At 52.6% G+C, this 20,591-nt stretch overlaps 2 protein-coding genes across 3 annotated transcripts in view; one reads left to right on the top strand and one right to left on the bottom strand.

Moving 5' to 3' along the window:
• Window positions 1-3,859: 3,859 nt before the first annotated feature.
• IGFBPL1 (insulin like growth factor binding protein like 1) lies at window positions 3,860-18,083 on the bottom strand. The gene is made up of 5 exons (XM_036433283.2): window positions 17,519-18,083; window positions 9,135-9,244; window positions 8,290-8,406; window positions 6,253-6,406; window positions 3,860-4,825 (listed from the first exon to the last, which is right to left on the bottom strand). Exons 1-4 carry the CDS (start codon window positions 17,973-17,975, stop codon window positions 6,257-6,259), a joined length of 834 nt encoding a protein of 277 aa, XP_036289176.1. The 5' UTR covers window positions 17,976-18,083; the 3' UTR covers window positions 3,860-4,825; window positions 6,253-6,256.
• LOC118716291 (stimulated by retinoic acid gene 6 protein-like) overlaps window positions 10,430-20,591 on the top strand; it is a 40,546-nt gene continuing 30,384 nt past the window's right edge. For both annotated transcript variants that reach the window (XM_045579980.1, XM_036433277.2), the window contains exon 1: window positions 10,430-10,442. The gene's annotated coding sequence lies outside the window, so the exon portion shown is untranslated. The remainder of the gene's footprint in view (window positions 10,443-20,591) is intronic.

The raw sequence follows: 20,591 nt of genomic DNA, 5'->3' as shown, positions 1-20,591 counted from the left end.
GAAGAAATGGTGTGAGGAAGGAGAGGCAGGGAGGAAAGGCCTGGGAGGAGGCAGGGGCAGAGTAGTGAAGGGGCTGTGGGCCCTGTGGGGAAATCCACACGTTGTCCAGTGATGGGAAACCATGAGAGCTTTGAAAGGAAAGTGAAAGAGTCATATTTTGGTTTCTAAAGCTGGCTCTGTTTCAGTGGGAGGATAAGTTGAGGGGGGGGGGGGGCGACCTGAAGCTGACGGCAACTCAGGACAGTGCTGCCCATGCCAGTGAAGCTAAGCTGAACCAGGTGTGGGCACCAGGAGGTGACCCATGTTGCTGGCTGGGGGAACCGAGTGGATGATGTGCCAGCACTGCCACAGGGAACCTAGCTGGAGGAGTGCTGGGGTTCTTTCCCCCAGCCTTTCAAAGGGTTCAGCATTCTGGAGAAAGGAGTCTGTGGACGAAAGATATTTCTGAAAGGCATTGGGGGTCAGAGGAGCTTCCAGCTGAAGGAGCTAGAAGCCTCTCCTTGACCAAGGACCCGTGCTGTGCTTTTATTACACACAATTTGTCCCAAGGCAAGGTGGAAATATGCACTTCAAAGGGTAAGGTATCAAAGGGTTTACAGAGATTGTCAGTTTCAGTAATAGCCTACAGCTGCTCAGGTGCTTGGCCAACAGGAGGCCATAGAATGCCTTGAGCTGTGAGGCAGTTAACAATACCATTCAGGTTTGGGGGAAGTGCCTTTTAGCCGTTTCCAGCAGGTGAACTACATGCGACTCAACCCCAAGCTTCACCAACCTTTTGGTATAACTCTTGTAAATATTACATGCTGGGATTGGTTCTCGGCAGAGGAGCAGGTTTGGGGACAAGGTGGTGGTGGGGGGCGTTATTCATTTCTTCAACCCGTTTTATTGTGCGGACCCCTCAGCACCCAGGGAAGCCTGGGGCCCCATAGGGGCTCTGCAGGTGTGTGTGGTGGGTGGATTCATGAATGGAGAGAGGCTCCTCTTTCCTCCACCCCTGCCCCCACCCCCTCTTCCTAGCAATAATGATTTTTACTCTCCCCTGTACAACCAACCACTTGCTAACACCTGTCCAGCAGGGGGAGATTTAGGCATGAGGAGGAAGAGACGCAGAGAACTGCTTCCTGTAACACACACTTCTCAGCCCTGGAGGCAGCAGCGGCTGAACTCAGGGCCTGTCCTACTAGAGGAGCCCACACTCCAGGGAGTGCAAGTACCAGCCTCCAGTTCTGCCCGAGTAACAGGTTCCCAAGTTCTGAATTCATTATGGCGCTGCAGACGCCAGGGCACTTTAGTTTCCCTTAATTAATTAAAATACCGCATAATCATCTTCCTCTGATTTAATGTTCCAGAGGCCCTGGCGAAGGCTGGGAGTGAGGAAATTCATTAGAGGAGACTGTTCACTGTCGATTGATTTGCTCATTCTTATTAATTTTACCTGCGTCATCCATCCCTGCGGGAGAGGCGAGGGTGATGTTTTCTTAAAAACATAGGGTAGCCGAAACCTGTTTGGCTCAGTGGATAGAGCGTCGGCCTGTGGTCTCAAGGGTCCCAGGTTCAATTCCTGTCAAGAGCATGTACATTGGTTGTGGGCATATCTCCAGTAGGGAGTGTGCAGGAGGCAGCTGATTGATGTGTCTTTCTCATCGATGTTCCTAACTCTCTCTTCTTCTCCCTTCCTCTCTGTAAAAAATCAATAAAATATATTTTTTTAAAAAATAGGGTGAAATTCACCCCGCAACCTGACCCAAAAAATTAGTTTTGACTAAAAATCAGACTTTTAAAATTTCAGGTGGGAAGTGGGTACATTTGGGATTGGACATTTGGCTTTCAAACGATCTTCCTGGAACCCAGTTATAACTTAGTTAACAATAGACTGAGATTCAGGCTGCCTGTTGCTTACAGCATCAAGTCCAGCCTCCCTCCTATGGAGGCATTTAGGGGTGTGGCCTAAGCCCCAGTCCCCCCACCTGCCACCATGGCTCCCAAGCTGCTGCAGTGGTCACTACTCCCCCTTCACAAGTGAGGCAGCACTTCTCTAGCCCTGCTTCCTCCACATGCTGTCTCCTTAGCCAGGAATCCCCCACTTCAACTCAAACCCAGCTTAGATGCCTCTTCTCTTCCAGGAAGTGGACATCTGTGCTTCCTGGCAGGACAGTGACCTTGCCCCACCCGTTCCCAGACATCTCACCCAAATGCAGGCCCCAGGGCCCACCCACCTTCTCATAGTCAGTGTCTGCCTTCTTCTAGCCTCTGGAGAATGCCACTCCCGCATACATGTGGAAGATGGCAGAGGGCAGATCTAAGTGAGTGAATTAAATGCTAGAATGTTTATATAGTGGGAAACCCAAGTTCAGGGGGAGCTGGAAGAATCAGGCCTGTGGCAGGCGATTAGGACTGGTTAATAACTGCAAGCAAGGTGCTCAGTTGGCGCTGTGCCTACAGCCCAGGTGAGAGATAAGGGGGATACAGGCAAGCAAAAAAGGGGGCAAGAAGCATAGGGATGATGAAGGACCTGTGGGCCCGGGACCACGCACAGGAGCATCCCAAGGACAAAGAGACCAAAGACTGTCCTCAAAAAACATTTATTCTCAGGGTGCAGGGGTCATGGACATCATCACATCTAGGAACATAGGGTAGAAAACACAGGCTCTGGGGATCATCTTTCCAATGAAGCACACGTGCTTCAGCCTCTGCAGAGGCCTTGGGCTCTCACCAATAAGAAGCCATTAGGTTGGGACAATCATATTTCTTCTACCTTTTTGGTTTTGGTGAAAATTTCAGATAGTGTAACATTTATTAATTTTTTTTGCACACAATTATGATGTAAACCCAGCCTCATCAGTCTTCATGCTTAGCTCCTCATCACAGGGCTCTGTCTAGCCTGCTCTCTGGGTCTATATCCAATTCTGTTCAGGCAAATTTGAGGAGATTCAGTTGATTTTGTTTAAGTGTGCTTATTAGCAGGTGCGGTTCTACTACCTTCTCCAGGGCCTCAGCACCCCTATTCCTCCTAGTGTCTTATCACCCACTCAGATCAAGAGGCCCTACAGACCTCGGTACAACAGAGTGGTGGTCAGCGGGAGAGAGGTTAGAAGGTGCTGAGAAAGGAGGGGATGTGAGCAGGTCCCCCAGCAGCTCCAACCGCCAACAGGCAAGGAGAGCTTCCAGTCTGATCAGTTTTAATTCTAATTTTACTCAAAGAAGGGGTTCCAATGTTCTAAAATTTGAAAACCACCATCTAGTTTCATCCTCTTCTCATTCAAATGAGGAACCGAGGTGCAGACCGTGAAGGGGACTTGCTCAGGGTCACGCAGTGAGCCGCGGATGAAGTCCCAAATGGGCCTCATGTGTCTGGGTTCCCAGGCCCGTCTACTGCTGTGTAGTATGTCACGGTGTTGCCACCCCAAAATTTCAGTTGTGAAATGGCCAGCCTTAAAGGCAGAAAATGCAATTCCAAAAAGGACCTCAAAATGTCACGCCCACTGCGGGCAGCGTGAGGTTGCATTTTAAATGTTGAGGAGGTGAACCTGGATAAGAATCCCTGAAACCTGGGTACCTGGCAGCCTCTCCCACCTCATTTCGAGATGATCCTGAGAAGCAGCACCACAGAGTGGAGAGAGTGCCAAGGAGGGCCAGGCACCATGAGTCTGAGGCCTTCTGACCTCGGGCACCTGCTCTGCTCTCAGAGCCTCGTTTCTTCCTCAGTAAAGGGGCAGGGACACTAACCCTCCCCCTGCTGCCCTGGACTTGGAGAGTGACTGCATAAGGAAAAGGGCTTCATGAACTTCAAGGACTGTCCACATGTGAGATCCCAATTCTGAAAGTTTTAGTAATAGCCTAGTATCAATTTTTATTTTTATTTTTAGCCGAGACATTAAATATTCTCCTTCTTCCTTTCTTCATTTAAAATAAGGAAAGCAAGCCCCATTCTTGGCTGAAGTCAAAACATCTCTAATTAAATCTTCTATTACACTAGTTCCAGAGCCCAGAGCATCTGACCCCATTTTTACAAATTGATGTCTAAGAATCAGGTCTCCACTGCCCACCTGGTTCAAGAATGCTGGGCTTGGGAACAAGTAGACATCATGGTATCCAAACGCCCAGCCATGGGGCCCCTGAGTCTGGTAAAGTGTTTCTTTAAAATGGGAAAGTGGCAGGAATAGAAGAGCTACAGCCAGCTGTCCTCACCCTAGTATGAGGAAATAGCATTTGTTTGGTTTTGAAGAAATGCCATTTAAAAAAGAATGCTAAGCTCACACGTCTGTATTTTTTCTGTAGGGCCATCTTACTCTAGGATGACAGGGCTCAAAGAGACACAGGTAACATCCCGTCCAAACACCATATTCACAGAGGAGGAGTCCAAGGCCCAGAGAGGGAAGGGACCTGTTCAGGTCACACAGCAAATTAGAGGTCAGGCATAGGACAGAGGGACCCTCCTCCTTGGCTCTACAACACGCACTAAGTCACAGAGCTTCACCAATCAGCCGCGGACAAACGAGGTAAAGAGTCACAGCGCACACACCCCTCCTCTAGCCCTTTAGAGTTACAAATATTCCACAACATGATCTTCCCCGGGAGGAGTAGTTAAAAAAAGAATTCTCTCAGAGCAATTCATTTCAAAAGTATAAAAAAACCACGTGCAGTCTAGACATTTTCCCCGTGTTTGCCCTGCTAAAAACTACATCTGCATATGAATCTAGTTTGCATCTAATTTTTAAAAACATACAAAAGGGGTCATCTACAAACAGTTTTTTTCCAACTTGCACAAAGGGAAACCATCCACCACTTGACTTTCCCATCATCCCGTGATCGAGCTTCTGAGACCCTGGAAGAAAAGAGGAAAAAGTTGGAGGACAGAAGCCTGCTCTGTCACAGTCAACTTCCTGTTGCATGGAAGGTGGGGGAAATGGCACCCTTGGCAGTTTCATGGCGTCCACATTTTGGTTTTCTGTGCATCCCTATAAACCTGCCATAGGCCTTGTACACAGGAAGTATCTAACAAGAGTGGCTGAATCATATTCATCACAACCACAGCAAAAAACTAATGCCTTTCAAATTGTTTCTACTTTTTCCCGCTATTGAAAACTCGTCAGTAGGCCTTGGTGACGGTGCCTGTTCACAACTATTCCTGCCATCCTGTAAGAGAATGCCTTCCTTTTGGTTGGTTGAGCGTCATCCCATGCACCTAGAAATTGCTGGTTCGATTCCCAGCCAGGGCACATGCCAGAGTTGTGGGCTAGATCCCTGGTAGGGGGCAGGCAGGAGACAGCCAGTTGATGTGTCTCTCTCCTTCTCCCTTATCCTCCCTTCCTCTCCCTCTTAAAAACAAACAAACAAATAAATAAATAAATAATCAATACAAAACATATTTAAAAAAACACACACACAAATAAGATCATACTCCCTGCCCTCGCCTTCTGTGAGAGGAGAAGAGGCCACCCACCCCTCTAATGCTGGATACAGAGTTAAGCAGATGAGACAAACGTTGTATCCCATCAGAAACTTTAAAGGAGCTTATGTACTTGGTTTGGCCTCTTGCTCATCCCTCTGCCACGAGAGTGGACATATTCCACGGCCGGGCTGCTCCTCCAGCCGGGTCCCCGCCTGGAGGGGAAACACAGCCAACCTGCCACCTCGACGTGGAACGTGAGGAGGAGATAAATGTTGGCGATCTTTTGGGGGTTGTTAAGCAGCAGAAGCTGGCTAATAAAGGATTCGTTTTCTAAGTTCACAGTCCGCCTTTTGGCAGGGCACAGCTCTCACCCAGGTGACTCTGAGGACTCAGGCCCCCTGGCACAGGGAGACGCAGGCTCTCTGCAGATGTGCTGCTAAGAGACACAGGGAGGAACCGGGACGCAGACAGAGGAGGCGCAGGCATCTCCTCTGGGGGCATGTGGTGCTGACACAGTGACTGTGTCTGTTCTCCCGGTGCCTCTCTGGGGGGATCCACGGGAAATACTCCACTCAGCCTCAGAAACAGAAAGAAACCACCGGTCCTTTTTACCGTGTGGATGCCCGTAACGTTCACAGCTCTTGATGAGCACGGTAGGTGGGAAGCCCAGAGTCATTTGTGCCTAGAACACACTAGAGATTCTACCTGCTAACTGCCGTATGTTCCTACTCTTGTTTTGTATCCCGGCTTCCTACATTTATGTGTGTGTTTTTCTTTTTATCGCACATCTTTATAAGCCATCTCCATCTCTTGGGACACAGATGTACAAATACCGAAAAGGACTTAGAACACGTACTTACTCCGTCACATGCGGTCGTGTGGAGCTGGGAAGCGAGGGGCTCTGTACGTGCTCAGATCGCCAACCGTCACCTTGCCCTGGGACTGGGCCTCCCCCACTGCATTGGCCGAGGTGCACTGGTACACTCCCTCGTCTTCCTTTCTCAGAGGGTTGATCTAGAAATAAAGCAAACAAGCTTACAGAGTTCTCTGTGGCCCAGCAAAGCCACGTCCTGATGAGTCTTGGTGATACCTCTGAGCACTTGTTCCTTTTCTAAATAAGCTAGAGCTCCCTCTATTTCTCTCCTTGCCTTGGCTGCCAAGGAAGAATTTAAATTTCGTCCTAGAACCCTCTAGCGTGGCTCTTGTGTTGAGGTTGCCTCTGCATCCCTGCCTTTTACTATGAACTACCGGGTCCTCTTATTGAAGGGGATAGGTATAGGTTATAAGGAAAATATTGCAAATGAAAAGAACAAAAATCTACTGCCCAAGGAATGGCCCACGGGGGCACCCAAAGGAGGCAGCCTTCACAAATGGACACCAGAGAAAACCTTGCCTCCACACTATTTTTGTAATGAAGGTTGGGAATGTTAGGAAGTTGTCAACCCAAAGCCCTCTTTTTACAATTGTGGACACCGAGGCTCAGATTAAAAAAAGCCACGGACCGAACTGCATTCTGCGTCTCTGAGCTGGATGCCGAGGATTTGCCAAACCTTGTAGAGATGGTGGCGAAGGGGGAAGACACCCCGAGGGCACCCTGCTCCCGGCCCCTGCAGAGCAGATCCACAGCAGCTCTCTCCTCTCTTGCTCTCTCTTGTTAGAACAACCTCTGTCACTTGCGAGTCACTCTGCAGACCGGGGAGGACTGTTGCACACCCTCTCTTTTTGAACTCACGGTGATCACGGGTGAAGGGGGAGCAGCGTCATCCTCATGCTACAGGAGCCTCGCAGGTAAGTCACAGATTATTAGACTCATGTGGCCCTTGGCTGTCCAGTCCAAAGCCCTCTTTTTACAGTTGTGGACACTGAAGCTCACAGAGTTGGAGCGACTCGGCCAATATGAACCCCCATCTCATCACTTCATTGCTCCTTCAAACACCTGGCATTCCCTCATCTTAGCAAAACTGCTGCGAGTGGCAGAGAAAAGCTATGAGAAGATGTGAAAGTGACGTCTTTCCTCCTTATCAGCTATGTGGTCTCGGGCAAGTGTCTTAGTTTCCCGTGGCTGCTGTAACAAATTACCACATACCGAGCGGCTTAAAGCAACACAAACTTACTATCTACACTTCCTGAGGTTGGAGTCCAAATGTGTCTCAGTGGGCTACCATCAAGGGTGTGGGCAGGGCTGCTTTCTTTCTAGAGACCCCAGGGCCGTGGTCAGCAAACTGGGGCTCGAGAGCCACATGCGGCTCTTTGGCCCCTTGAGGGTGGCTCTTCCACAAAATACCACGGCCTGGACGAGTCTATTTTGAAGAAGTGGCATTAGAAGAAGTTTAAGTTTAAAAAATCTGGCTCTCAAAAGTAATTTCAATCGTTGTACTGTTGATATTTGGCTCTGTTGACTAATGAGTTTGCCGACCACTGCCCTAGGTGAACATACGTTTCCAGTGTACAGGCTGCCTGCATTCTTTGGCTTGTGGCCCCTTCCTTCCATCTTCAGAGCCAGCAATGGCGAGTCATGTCTTCCTCACACTGCCGTCTCTCTCCTGCCTCCTTCTTCCACATTTAAGGAACTCTTGTGATTTTATTGGGCCCACCCAGATAATGTGGGGTTACTTCCTTATTAAAGTCATGTAATTAGCAAACCTTCATTCCATCTGCAGCCTTACTCCCCTCTTGCTATAACAGAAACCATCCTCAGGCTCCAAGGACTAGGACAGGGACCTCTTCCCAGGACCATAATTCTGCCGGCCACGGAAAATCACCTGCTTTCCTCAGAGGTCCAATGAAAACTGGGTAAGATCAGCTTTGAAACATGTAACATGTTATAGAAATATAAAGGGTGCTTTACAAGGGCCAGTCAATAGTGGCCAGTAATCTGAAACGAATGAGCTACTCACCAAAATCCAGGCTGTGGCCTCGTGGTCCGAAGGACCCCCTCGCACCTGGACAGCGATATTAACGTGGTCCCCAGGCAGGTCCTCCAGCACCTGGGCACCCTCAGGAGACCGTGTGATCTGAAGAGGACAGGAAAGCCAGGGATGGCTCAGAAAAGGCATTTCTTGAGACCATCACCCACAGACATCCTCACTGTCTTCATCTTGCCACCGGAGGGGCAGGCCAAAACCCTAATAGCTCCTATTCCTGTTGAAATGTCAGTCAGTCACGTTAAAAACACAAATGCATACACGGACAGCACACTCTGGTGGACAGCAAAGATTTGGACATCAGCACCGTCTTGCAGAGGCAGGTCGGGAGTTCTCAGGGCTGTTGAGACGAGGCACAGCCTATGCTGGGGTCCGTGCTAGTCTCTCAAAAACTGATCTGCAGGAAGATCTAGTTTTGGAACAGGATAGGGCTCTCTGCCACCAGCCAAGTCTTTCTAAAACCCAAGCCAGGTAAGTAGTCTCCTACTTCATCCCCGCTGATCTAGGCTAGATAAACAGCAGAACTTTCTCCACGGCTGAGTGGCCAGGAGAGCAAGTGCCATGGGAAGGATGGCAACCGCTCTTCTCTGGGGAGAGCTTCAGGGTAAATGCTTTGAGGAAATAAACCTGGAGGCAGAGGAATGGTGTAAAAGATATCCTTTTAAAATCCTCTGATCCACACATATGCTCACAAGCACACTTAAAAGAACAAAAAGCCTTTAACTGCCCCCCCAAAACACACACACACACATATGCACACGCGCGCACACACACACACACACACACACACGAGCGAGTGAGATATTGTATATAAATACCTTCCTCCACGTGATGACCGGGGGAGGCACCGCCCTCACCTCACAGGACAGGTACACCTGGGCCCCAGTGATGTTGTGGACACTTCGGGGTGGAATGACGATCACAGGAGCTGGAAGAAGACAAAGGAACACAACCTTCACCCTGCCAGGACCCAGGACCCCGCTTCCAGAATCCCCTGCCAGTGGCCAGCCTGCTGGGACCGTCTAACATGGGGAGGGCAGTGGCAGACCAAAGCTCTCTCCACACACACAGAACACACTCCTAGGCAAGGCACCGTGCAGGAGAGCCTGCCTTAGACCCGGACAGATGCCTGCGTGCTTCGTCACCCATGCCTTTGCCCCACCAGCAGGAACACGGACTCAGAAGGAAAAAGGCAGCTTCCTTAAGCTACCAGCCATATCCGTGGCAGAGCTCCGTTTTACGCTCCCTGCCAGGCCCCGGCTGCCATCTGCTTTTGGCTCAGCTACACGACAGGGTGCTGGGCTCCAGGAGGGGCTGTGTCACTTCACCAACAGCTGAGTCTACTGACAGATGGGCTTTTCTCTTCCTGCACGGAGGGCCCTTCAAAGAAGAACGCCACCTCAGACAGCTGCGTCCACCCTGGAGCCCAGGCCCCCTGCGGTCCTTTCAAGACGCTCATTTGCATATCACAGACTCACAGACTCCACTTGGCCTCCCCCACCTCGTGCACCTCCCCGTGCCATACACACAGGAGCCAGAGGCTGGGAGCCGGGCAGTGCGGGTCTAGGCTGCCAGAGCTTTACAGAAAGGAGAGGGAGGGTGTGGGTGCCCTGGATGGGACTGGAGAGTAGGTAGGTATCCGAGTTAGAAATTCTTAACTCAGACTCCATACTCTGCCCAACTCCCTGTGCAGGGCACCCGCTCTACTCACACTGGGACTAAAAGAATCAAGTCCATGGGCCTTGGCCTTTGGGCTCTCCATCCGCCCCTCAATGTTCCTGCCTCTGCATGGAATACACCCCCTCGCTCCAGAGTAGACAGCTCCCCATCATGCAGGGCTGAGAGGGCAGTGAGAGGGCCTGCACCGCTTTGACCTGCTGAATCATAGTCTGCCTGGCAGGCCAGGGGCTCCCACCTGTCTCACCTGCACAGGAAGGCAGGCTGGCCCACCCTCACCTCTGGCCCTGGCCCCCAGGGTCTTGGGCAAGGTGAACTGCGGGTCCCTGGTGGGGAAATGCTCTCTGCTGGGTTTTGCTGGTCACAGGGTGTTGAGCTGACCTTACACTGTGATGAGTGTGAAAGTGACGGTTTCAGTTAACACAACATGCAGTGGGGGTCAGAAGCTGGTCCGGCAAACAGATGGCTGGATGAAAGCACACACGACAAATAAAAGAGCAAACACATGCATTCTCCAACTGCAGAGCGTGCAGACTCCTGGGGCTTTCCTGATGACTCAGGGACAGCCTGGCCAGCAGGCCTTAAAGAGGAAAAGAAGAACAAAGGGAGGGAGACAAAAGGCTGGAAGGAAAGGGCAAAGGGGAGGAGTGAAAGGATATAGAAATGAGGTTGGTCTGGCTCTTTCAGACAGACTATGAAGCATACCCCATCAAGCTGGTGCCCCCCCAAAAAAATACCTCTGGGGAACTGTCTTAGAGCCACAGAATCTCAAAACTAGAGAGCCTAACTCTTCCCAAGATCCTGTGACTGACCGTCTGCGATGTGCTCATTTAGCCTCCAATTGCATGCCTCTAGTGACAGAGAGCTCACTACCGACGGAGCCGGCCCTTCTGTCCTTGAAAGTTTGTCCTCATTGGAGCTAACAACCCACTTCCCTGTACCTCCCACCTGTTTATCCCAGGCTGCCCTCTGAACCCTGCAGCCCCCCCGGGCCTCCCAAGGGCCTCTAGTGAATTGAATACAGACACTGCCCTTCTTCCCCCTCAGTCTGTCTGACCAGCTCACACCTTCCGTTGTGGCCATCGCACTGCCCTCTACCCACGTCCCTGAGTGTGGCCAACGCCCCTTCAGTGAACCAAGGTCCCAGGCTTCTAACACTGCCCGATGGGCCCAGCCGCCTGCCCGGCTGCCACAAAGAGCCACAGCGCCCCTGCTCCATGGCAGGAGCCCCATCTGCACAGACGACAAAGAGGGGCTGATGTATGCACGTCCGCCTGCGGGCATCGCCTCCCCCGGAGCCCAAACGGCTCCTGGAACAGCGCACAGTGGGACAAGCAGAACCACATCTTACTCCAAAGCCCTCCGGATTCCAAAGGGACCCTCCATCAACATGTTTTACTTTCATTCGAGTAAAGTCATAAATTTTAAATGAGATTTCATCAGTCCCTTTCAGGTCTAAACGAATAAGCCAGTAAATCACATTTCCCGTTTCTCTCCTTGCATTCCCCTCTCCCTCTCTTTCAGTTAGGAAAGGCTGCCCTGCAAATCCTGTCTCTGCCACTGATGCCACGTGGCAGAAAAATACCGTTTCTTTTACTGAAGAGCTTCTGATGATAAAGGGACATTCACATTTTTATTTTTAAATTCACACACAGCACACTCCTTCCTCCTGGCACGCGGGTCTGCGTTCTGAGAGATGCATACGGTTGCGTAACTGCTGCCATAACCAAGTCAGAGGACAGTTCGCTTACCTAGAGAAATTTCCTCCTGTCTCTTTGTCACAGTAATCTGTTTTAAATGTTAACCTGTCTGATTTTACATTGAAAACAATTTTATTCATGACAGTTCTTTACAGTCAGTCATCATCATCGTAGTCTTTGTCACAATGGCAGCAATGCCACCAGCTAACACTGAGCTCGCTGTGTGCGCTGTGTGCGAGGCGCTCTTGTGCTTACGGGGATTATTAACCCATTTGACCTTTCCAGCCTCGCAGCAGCTGCCAGCCGAGGGAGCCAGGTGGGGCGAGGCTATGAGCCTGGGGTCTGGCTCCAAGCTCTGCCCTCTCTTTCCATCACATCCAGGTACACTACTCTTTTCACCCTCACACCAGCCCTGCATCTCTCCCCATTTTACAAACGAGAAAACCGAGGCTCAGGAGGTGAAGTGTCTGGAAGAACAGGGACCCTGAATCTATTGCTACACTGACTTTTATTTTAAAAAATCTATCTATCTATCTATCTATCTATCTGTCTGTCTGTCTATTGATTGATTTCAGAGCAGGAGGGAGAGGGAGAGAGATAGAAAATCCATGATGAGAGAATCACTGATGGGTTGCCTCCTACACGCCCCCACTTGGGATCGAGCCTGAAACGTGACCTCCCAGTTCGTAGGTCGATGCTCAACCAGTGAGACACACCGCTGGGCTCCACACTGATTTTTTAAAGTGAAACATGTGTTATTTTGTTTGGACACCATTCCGGTATAAGAAAACTCCTTAGGGATTATGTCGGGGGTCCCTAAGACAACCCCTTGGTTTGAAGATTTGCTAGGAAGACCACAGGACTCAGCACAGTTTTACTCACAGCTGTGATCACAGTGAAAGGAGACAAAGCCAGTCGGCACAGGGAAGCGGCACACGGGCACAGACTGGGAAATCCAGGTGCAAGCTTCCACGAGCCTCTCCCCGCGGAGCCACGGGACACGCTCAATTCCCCAGCAACACATTGTGACCACATGCAAAATGCCATCTCCCAGGGAAGCACACTCGACACTCAGTGCCTTACTGGGGGCGGCCACCTGCGCCCCCTCTGCCTGCTGCCCCCTGCAGTTCCAGGCTCCCAGGACAGCAGGGGGCAGCTCTCCTTCGCTCAGTTCAGGCACAGTGAGCACTGCTCTCAGCGCAGCACGGCAGGAATCCTGGGATCCCAGTTCCCAGAACCCAGCCGAGGACGTGCCCTGCCAGCAGGCCTGGCTAAGGGTACACTGCTGTGCTTGCTCTTTTCTGCCCGGGAATAAAACCCTCCAGGCTCACCCCAGGGGACCAGCTCTTGTGAAGATACCTCTGAATGGGTGATGTGTCCTTAACACTAGCAGGTCATCCCCAGTACTTCGTCCCCAAGGGCTCATTGGAGTGGGATACTCAGTCTCAGGACTACCACTGGCGGGAGGTTACCAGATTCACATCCTGTCTCGGCCACACCCCCGTTATTATGACGTGCCCTCAGTTTATTCTTCTCTAAAATGGGCACATATAGGAGGGGAGGGAGAAGTAACTTCTCCCTCCCCTCCTATATGCTGATGTGAGGAACAGTCACAAGACTCCTTGCAAACTGTAAAGGCTTCCACAGAGGGACCTGAGGACGGGGCAGGTGGTGCTCCCCCCAGGATGGTCTCCTCAAAGACGCCTCTATTGTCCTCTCCGGAGGCTCCAGAGGGCATGGCCCGTCCTCGGACGAGCCCAGGGCAAAGTCTCACCGTTGCCAGAGCTGCCATCCTCCTGGAAGAGCCAGGCGTTCCCGTCTACCTGCCTTTGACAGGAGTCAGATGGCTTTCGAGAGGGAGGATGGTGCCTGCTCCGTCCAGTCTGAGCGTGCCGGCTTTGTCTTTCCAGCCCTTCCCTGCTCATTACTTGTTTCCTCCTGTTCATGCCGGCAGCAGCCCTGGAAATGCTGGGACGGCACACGTCTACCCGCCGGGTAACAGACAATAGTCACCCAGGTGTGTCCTAACCAAGGCAGCCCTGGGTGGGCAAATGGAACCCAGGGAATCTCAAAGGCCCAACGCGGGAGCTCTGGCAAGTTTCCAACCGTCTCCTCCTGATCTGCACACGGAGACGGTCACTCTGGCCCTCGTCCTCCCCGGCGAAGGGAGAGAATGAATGTGACTGTGCCATTAGCTGTGGGGTCTGTGCAAATGAAAGGGACCGATGTTATCTTTATAGTGTGTGGTGGTCCAGCCCCTCACCCCCTCAGCCGTGCCAGGGGCTGCCGGCGTGAAAGATCTTCCCAAATGCCTCTGAGACAGAAAGAAAGAAAGAAGATCAGAAGTCATCCCCCAGGACCCCATCTGCCTGCAGGAGAAAGCGCCCCGCCACTAGTTTAATGATCAGCCACCGAACAGCCCTTTAATTTATGCTAATAGTCACCTTCCCGTGTAGAATGAGAAGCGGCTTCATCCCGCTCCCCTCAGCCTGCGCCTCACACCCCTCCCTCCGCCTGAAAGGCTTTGGAGCTCGAACACACCCCTTCTTTGTCCCTCTCACAAAGTGGCATTCGCCGCCTCTCCTGGTTACCTGGTAACACACACCTCCAAAAGGCGTATTTCTAAGTGGAGCTGGACTCCCAACCGAGGTAGATTTTCCAAGATTCGGGGTCTCAGGAGCTTATTGCAGCTCCGGAGGCTTGGTGTCCTGGTGGGCACTGGCACAGGGCTCTGTTCCTATCTAATTTAGCTTTCGAAATAGGCCTGCAGGCCCCCACCCCCGCCCAGCGTTAGCAATTCGTCAGAGTGCACACCTGGAAGGAACAACACAGCCTTTTACAGTAACGACAGAGGTAACAACGGAATGCCACGCCGCCTTACAGTTGAGAAACAGAACCGTTAATTCTGTATAGAATGAAGCTTCACCCCTCAGCCTAGCTTGCAAGGACTCTGCCTTAATCGGCTCTGGGTGGGCAAGATGGTACCAATGGTCTCTTAGCTCCGTTCTGCCCACCCTGGACCTCCCTCCCTCTGTGCCTTCGTTTATGCCGTGCTTCCCCGACCCTCAACCTAGGAATCTTCTACTCATCCTTCAAGGCTCCTCTCAGATCCTTCTCCCTGTTCCTCTCAGGAGCCACCACCCAGCACTAACAGAGGAACCAGCAACAAGCCTTGGGGGGGAAGAAAAACAGGTAGATCCAGACTAAGAAACCCTCCAGAATCAACAGTACCCAATCTGCAGCACCTTCCCAATCAGGCCGCCAGCCGGCCAGAGATGCACGGCCCCAGTGAACCCAGGCTGGAGCCCCACCTCCGCGGGGAGCTAGCCAGGTGGCTCCAGGAGACGCCCTCCTGCACGCCTCAGCTTTCCCTTCTATGAAATGGGCGTGAGTCCTGGCCAGGACAGTTGTGAAAATCGAGCAAGAAGATGGGATGCAAATATATGTGCTGAATATATTCCAACAGTAAATAATTACTCAGATGTGGGAATGCAGTGGGCCTTCAATAAATGCGTGTTAACCAGAGGATGACTCTCATTATCAGGCATTTTGGGGGCATTGCAGAGCGCGGGAGGAAAAGGAAGCATGTAGGCCTGAAAACTGTTTCCAAGCGCTCCTGAGAGGCACGTGTAAGAACACCTTCCCTGCTGTGCAGAGCGTCATACATATGTTCGGCGGCTTCGCTCTGTGAAAGTGGGAAGCTCGCAGAGTGAAAGGGAGGGTGAGGAGCTGGGGAGGGGTGGTGGCTTTATGGCCAGTTTTGAGGCAGAACAGCTGCAGCCATGACTGAGTCTGCTTCCCTTCCACCAGGGTCCCCAGGGGCTTTGTTAAAAAAGTGCTCCCGCTGCGTCCTCTGCATGGAGAGAGGGTGGCTGTAGGCAGCACAGAGGGAGGTGCCGCCCGGCCTCGGGCCAGCTGGGAAAGAGCCGGTCCACACCTTCAGGCCCCACCAGGGCAAGGGCAGGGGCCACACGTGCATCTCAGGACAAGAAGGGACGGGAAGACAGCGCCGTCTGCAGCGGCTGACAATTACGGGTGGGGAAGGAGAGGTAAATTCTGGGGAGGCCCGGTGCCTGTCACTAATGGGATCATTAAAAGCAGCTTCTGGATTGCCTCCCTTTGGCGCCTAGAGCATCTTTTCGCCCGGGGGCTGCTGCCTGAGGGGCGCCTCAGGGCCCATAGATCAGCGTGGAGGGGCTGTCACATTTACTTGTCATTCGGTAATTTTCAGTGAATTAGGGGTATGGGGTTTCCATCTGCCATCTGGCCTCCCGCCGGTAACCATGGCAACCACCACCTGCCTAACTTAACACAATCAAGTCCTGTCCCGAAAAGAGCCCAGAACAGGGTGCAGGGGACCTGGAAGCTGGTCAGGCTTTACCGGTCACCCTGGCTGGTCCCCTGCTCCCCAACCCCCAGCCTCAGGCTCCTCCCCATAATAGTAGATTTGGCCTAAACATCTTAAATATTTTCAAGGCCCCTCTCCCTCTCTCTCCCACACTCTCTCTCTCTCTCTCAAACGGAATTATCTCTCCAGGGAAAAACCATCTGAGACTTCCACACCAGCAGATTCTGGGGACCTGGTCAGCATTTATGTCTCTCCTGCATGTGGAGTGAAGGTGTTACCTGTCTGGAGACAAAGAGCCTGTGAATTAACTGCTGAGGAAAGCAGATTGTAAAGAAACGAGTGACAGGAACCAGAAAAAGGAAGGAGACGGGACTGTTTAAATGCCACCGGGCACAAACAAAGGGACCTCAACAGTGGCTCCACGGGGCTGACCCGGCCCAGAGGGGAAGGGACCAGCCCAAGGTCATTCAGGAAACCGGCAGCACAGGAAGGACCAGCCAGCTCTCTCCCCAACTCGGAGTGGCCATCGGTGACTCCGTGCTCCAGGGAGGCGCAGGAAACGCTGTCTCCTGCCCCGTCTCCAACACCGGCCTCCTGTAATGCTTTTGGGAAAATAATGCTAGAGACTTCCCAATGCCTGCTGAGGCATCCCCCCACCCCCAAGGTGTCCTTGTTGGAGCTGAAGTCATTACACTGACCGAGACATTTAGGCCAGAACCCCACGCTGGGCCCCTGGAGACTCACCCTAGACTCTCCACAGGCCCCTCCAGGCAGCGTGGCAAGGGGCGGTTCTCCAAAATCCAGTGGGCTAGCAGAGTGCATCTCTGGGTATTATTCCTTTACTAATGTTTTGATTTGATTTTTAAAAATCACATAGAGAGGGTGGGCAGCAAGAACACACATCAACAACTGGACTGCAAGGTTAATGAACTTTAAGTTTCTAGGTTCCAAGCAATGGCTCATTTTCGATTCCTTTAAAGTGGGACCCTCTACATTGTAGTAAGCCTTAGCTCCACAAAACCTGGGTCTGCCCCTGGTGGCACTATGATCCTTTCAGAGCCTACGGTCTCCAAAGGTCTGACTTGTCCTGAGTAGCGCTGGTCTGAAGGTCCTCTCCTCCTCCTCCTCCTCCTCCTCCTCCTCCTCCTCCTCCTCCTCCTCCTCCTCCTCCTCCTCCTCCTCTTCCGGCATCTTCACGTCCCCTCCGTCTTCATCCAAACAACCCACTCCGGCGACTTGGACCCGGCGAGGAGCTCCCACTCCCTAACCCCGTCTTGTGGATGAACACATGCTATGAGCTTGGTAAGGGAGGGCAGGCGCAGGATGTGCGTTCCTGCCCCAGTCTCCCCAAGCACCCTGCCGGGCAAGAAAAACCGATCCTGAAGGAAAAACTGGGGCTTCGACAGCGTTGCCCATCGTGGTGCAGAGTTGGGGGGAGGAAAGGGGGGACCTCCTGCGGGACAGAAGCCAGACTCACCAAATTCGCAGGGGCCGTCGCGCACCTTGTGCAGGTGGCCGGGGTGCCTTCCCGGAGCGTGCCGGGCGCGCAGGCGCAGCGCGCACACGCTGGGGTAGGAGCGGCCGTCGGACCCGCACACCGCGCCGCGCTGGGCGCACACGCAAAGCCCGGTGCCGTCGGGCGCCACCCCGGCGGCGGCGGCGCGGCTGGCGCACACCAGCTCGGGGCCGCAGCGCGCGCCCGCTCGGCCCCCGCAGCGCGCGCCCTCGGCGCCCAGGCAGCGCGCGCAGCAGCCGCACTCGTCGCGCGCGGGAATGCCGGGCGCCGGGCAGCGCGCGGGCGCGGGGCAGCGCTCCGGCCGGCACGGACCGCAGTCGGGGCGACGGCTGTCCGCGCCGAGGAGCCCGAAGCCCATTATCGGCGGCGGAGGCGGCAGCAGCAGCAGGAGCAGCAGGAGCACGGGTGAGCGTGCCATCGTCCGCTTGCGGGACGGCAGGGGCGCCTCTGCTCCGCTCTCCGCACCGCGCTGAGGCGCCGCCACTCCGCCCGCCCCGCGGCCGCTGATTGGCCGGGCCCGCACCGCGGGGCGCCGCACGGGCCGCCCGGTCTGGGACCCGGGACCGGTGCAGCCGGTGGGCTCCTGGCCGCTCTGCAGGCTGCACCCGAGGGCTCCTCCTGCAGATGCTGGGGCGCCGTCGGGGCAGGAACTTGCCCGGAGCCTCTGTGTAGTCTGTATTGTGTACTGTACACGGTTTCCAGATCCAAGGCCGGCTCCAAATATTATGCTCCTTCATCCTGTCAAAAGGATGCGCTGTTTTATTTGGCATTTTGTATTTTTCCAAAGTTTCATTTTTAAAAAGGAACACATGGTTTAAAATGTCAAAGTTTACAAATGGAGGTAATGATGTCAAAGGGGATTTCTCTTCCACCCAGTGCCCCAGACCAGCCTCAACAGGGCACTGGGTATCAGGTTGTTGGTGTGTCTGTGTCTTTCCAGGAATTTTGTATGCCTGTAAAAGTGTCATCACATAGCTCCCTCTCTTTAAACACACACACACACACACACACACACACACACACCAGCAGCAGCAGCAGCAGCAGCAGCAGCAGCAGCATGCCCTGTACATTATTCTGTGCTTGGATTCCCCCCATGGTATTTCCTACAGTTTCCCCACTTATTATCATCTTAAAATCAGGCCTCTCGTGCAACTAGTGGAGCATTGCTTAATTCGCTTTCTCCCCTTAATACTATTATACATAAAGTCATGATGCACCTCATGGTCAGGAGTGATCTGGGTTATAATGAGATGTGGTGATGTATTTGGGATTAGGTTTGGGCTTTTAAACTTCGCATCGCATTTAACTGCAGTTATCCAACCCTGAGCCTGTGATATCTGGGTGGAGAAAACATTCCAAAGCTTTGAAGATGATTGTCATCCATTTCCTCCTTTTTTGAAACTGCCCCAAAGCCTATAGCCCGTGAACTCTGGCTCCCAGAGAGCCAGTTAACACTGCGGGCAACGCTTGTGGGCCCAGGGAATTATGGGGGGAAATGAGGATGGCTTCTCAGCGGGGAAGGAAGTTTAGGCCTGTCTGTTGTCTGGCCAGGGTGAAGGAGGCTTTCTGGAAAAGGTGCTTCCTACACTGAAAGAGACAGGAGGAGTTGTCTGGAAGGAGGGCAGAGGGAGGGAACAGTGGGTCCGAAGGCGGGAAGACCAGAGAGAACACCCACAGTGGGGAGCTGCCGAGCTGTGTGGGGGTGTGGAAGCTTAGGAGGCAGGAGGCGAGGCTGGAAAGGACCAGATCACCAGCCTTGCCTGGCCCGCTGGATATGGTGGAATCCAGGCTTGGTGCTGGTAGCATGAATGTCTGACAGGCAGATACTTTAAATGTGGAGGGGAGGGCATAGCATGTTCCCACCAGTGCTGGGGCAGAGGATGGTAAGTCTGCAGAAAGCCTTTCCTGCTTCTCCACTCTTCCCTTCAGCATCTTTTCCCTAGGGCTTCCACCAAAATGCATGGTTTGTTGGGCCACCCATGCAAATCGCCATCTTGTGGACAAGCCAGGGATTACAGATCTAGAAATAACGTTCCTAATTCGTTAGTTTGATAAATGTTTTCTAATAATACAAATGAGCCAAATGAGCTGGGATAAGGCGCTCTCGGTCCAGAGGAGAGAAGAGAAATGCATACAGATAGTCACCCCAGCTTCAGTTTGGCTGGCCTTCATTTTAAAGGGGTCCCCCTCCTGGGGCTCTAGAAATGGCCTCTGCAGGGTCTGATCTGCTGCTCCTGTCTGTTCCTGAGCAGCCGCACCTCAGCTGTGAATCCAGCCTGCCTTCTGGTGCAGTAATCTCATCCCTCCCTCTCTGTCTTCCATCTGAGGTAAACTGAAAGGCACCAAAACCCTCCCTGGGGAGGATGCTGTGCTTAAGCCAGGATCTTGGCCGACCTGGGAAGAGGGCACAAGATGTGTGACCATCCTCAGGGACTGGCATACTTCTTGGCACATGGGTGCTTTGTAAATGTTGGTGACACGAGTGAGGGCAGGAGAGGAGGATGGCACTGGAGAGGTCAGTCCAGCTCTCCTGTGGACTTATCCAGAGTTGCGTCTAGCCTGGGACCATAAATGGAGGTCCCGTCACAAAGGTCACTGCATGCCCAGCTAAGGAATTTGTCTTCGTTCTGCCAGCAGGAGGAGCCAGCCCTGTTTGTGACAGAAAAGGGACAGGATAGGAATACAGGTTAGTTTCATTGTTTTTTTCAAAGAGAGAAAAATGTTCTTAATCAAAGGTCATGCCCACCCCAGAAAGCTAACAATATCACTAGCAAAGAAATTGCACTAGGTCTTCCATATATCTTGGCTACTTTGTTTCTGAGCTTAATAATTAAGCCATAGATTTACAGAATAAATAGAGGCGGTCCTGTGATAAACTCCCAACACTTGAGAGACAAGCATAGCCTTTGTGATGGACTCTTGAATTTCCTTCCGTCTCATGTCACCGGAACTCTGAACCCTGCTGAACACAGGGCTAAACACAGTAACCCTTCCTAACCTGGGTTCGGGTGTAGTCAGTCATCTCTTCCCACAC

Source organism: Pipistrellus kuhlii, unplaced genomic scaffold (assembly GCF_014108245.1).
Source record: "Pipistrellus kuhlii isolate mPipKuh1 unplaced genomic scaffold, mPipKuh1.p scaffold_m20_p_12, whole genome shotgun sequence".
Lineage (NCBI taxonomy): Eukaryota > Metazoa > Chordata > Mammalia > Chiroptera > Vespertilionidae > Pipistrellus > Pipistrellus kuhlii.
Note: the sequence above shows the minus strand (reverse complement) of the source record. Positions and strands in the feature narration are given on the sequence as shown.

Bases quoted from the DNA above. Each gene is read 5' to 3' on its own strand.
- IGFBPL1 (XM_036433283.2), bottom strand. From the start codon at position 17,975: ATGGCACGCTCACCCGTGCTCCTGCTGCTCCTGCTGCTGCTGCCGCCT. The intron at 8,407-9,134 runs GTATTTATATAC...TGTCCTCTTCAG, and splicing joins CGGTCATCACGTGGAGGAAG to ATCACACGGTCTCCTGAGGG. The intron at 6,407-8,289 runs GTGAGTAGCTCA...CTTTATTTCTAG, and splicing joins AGGCCACAGCCTGGATTTTG to ATCAACCCTCTGAGAAAGGA.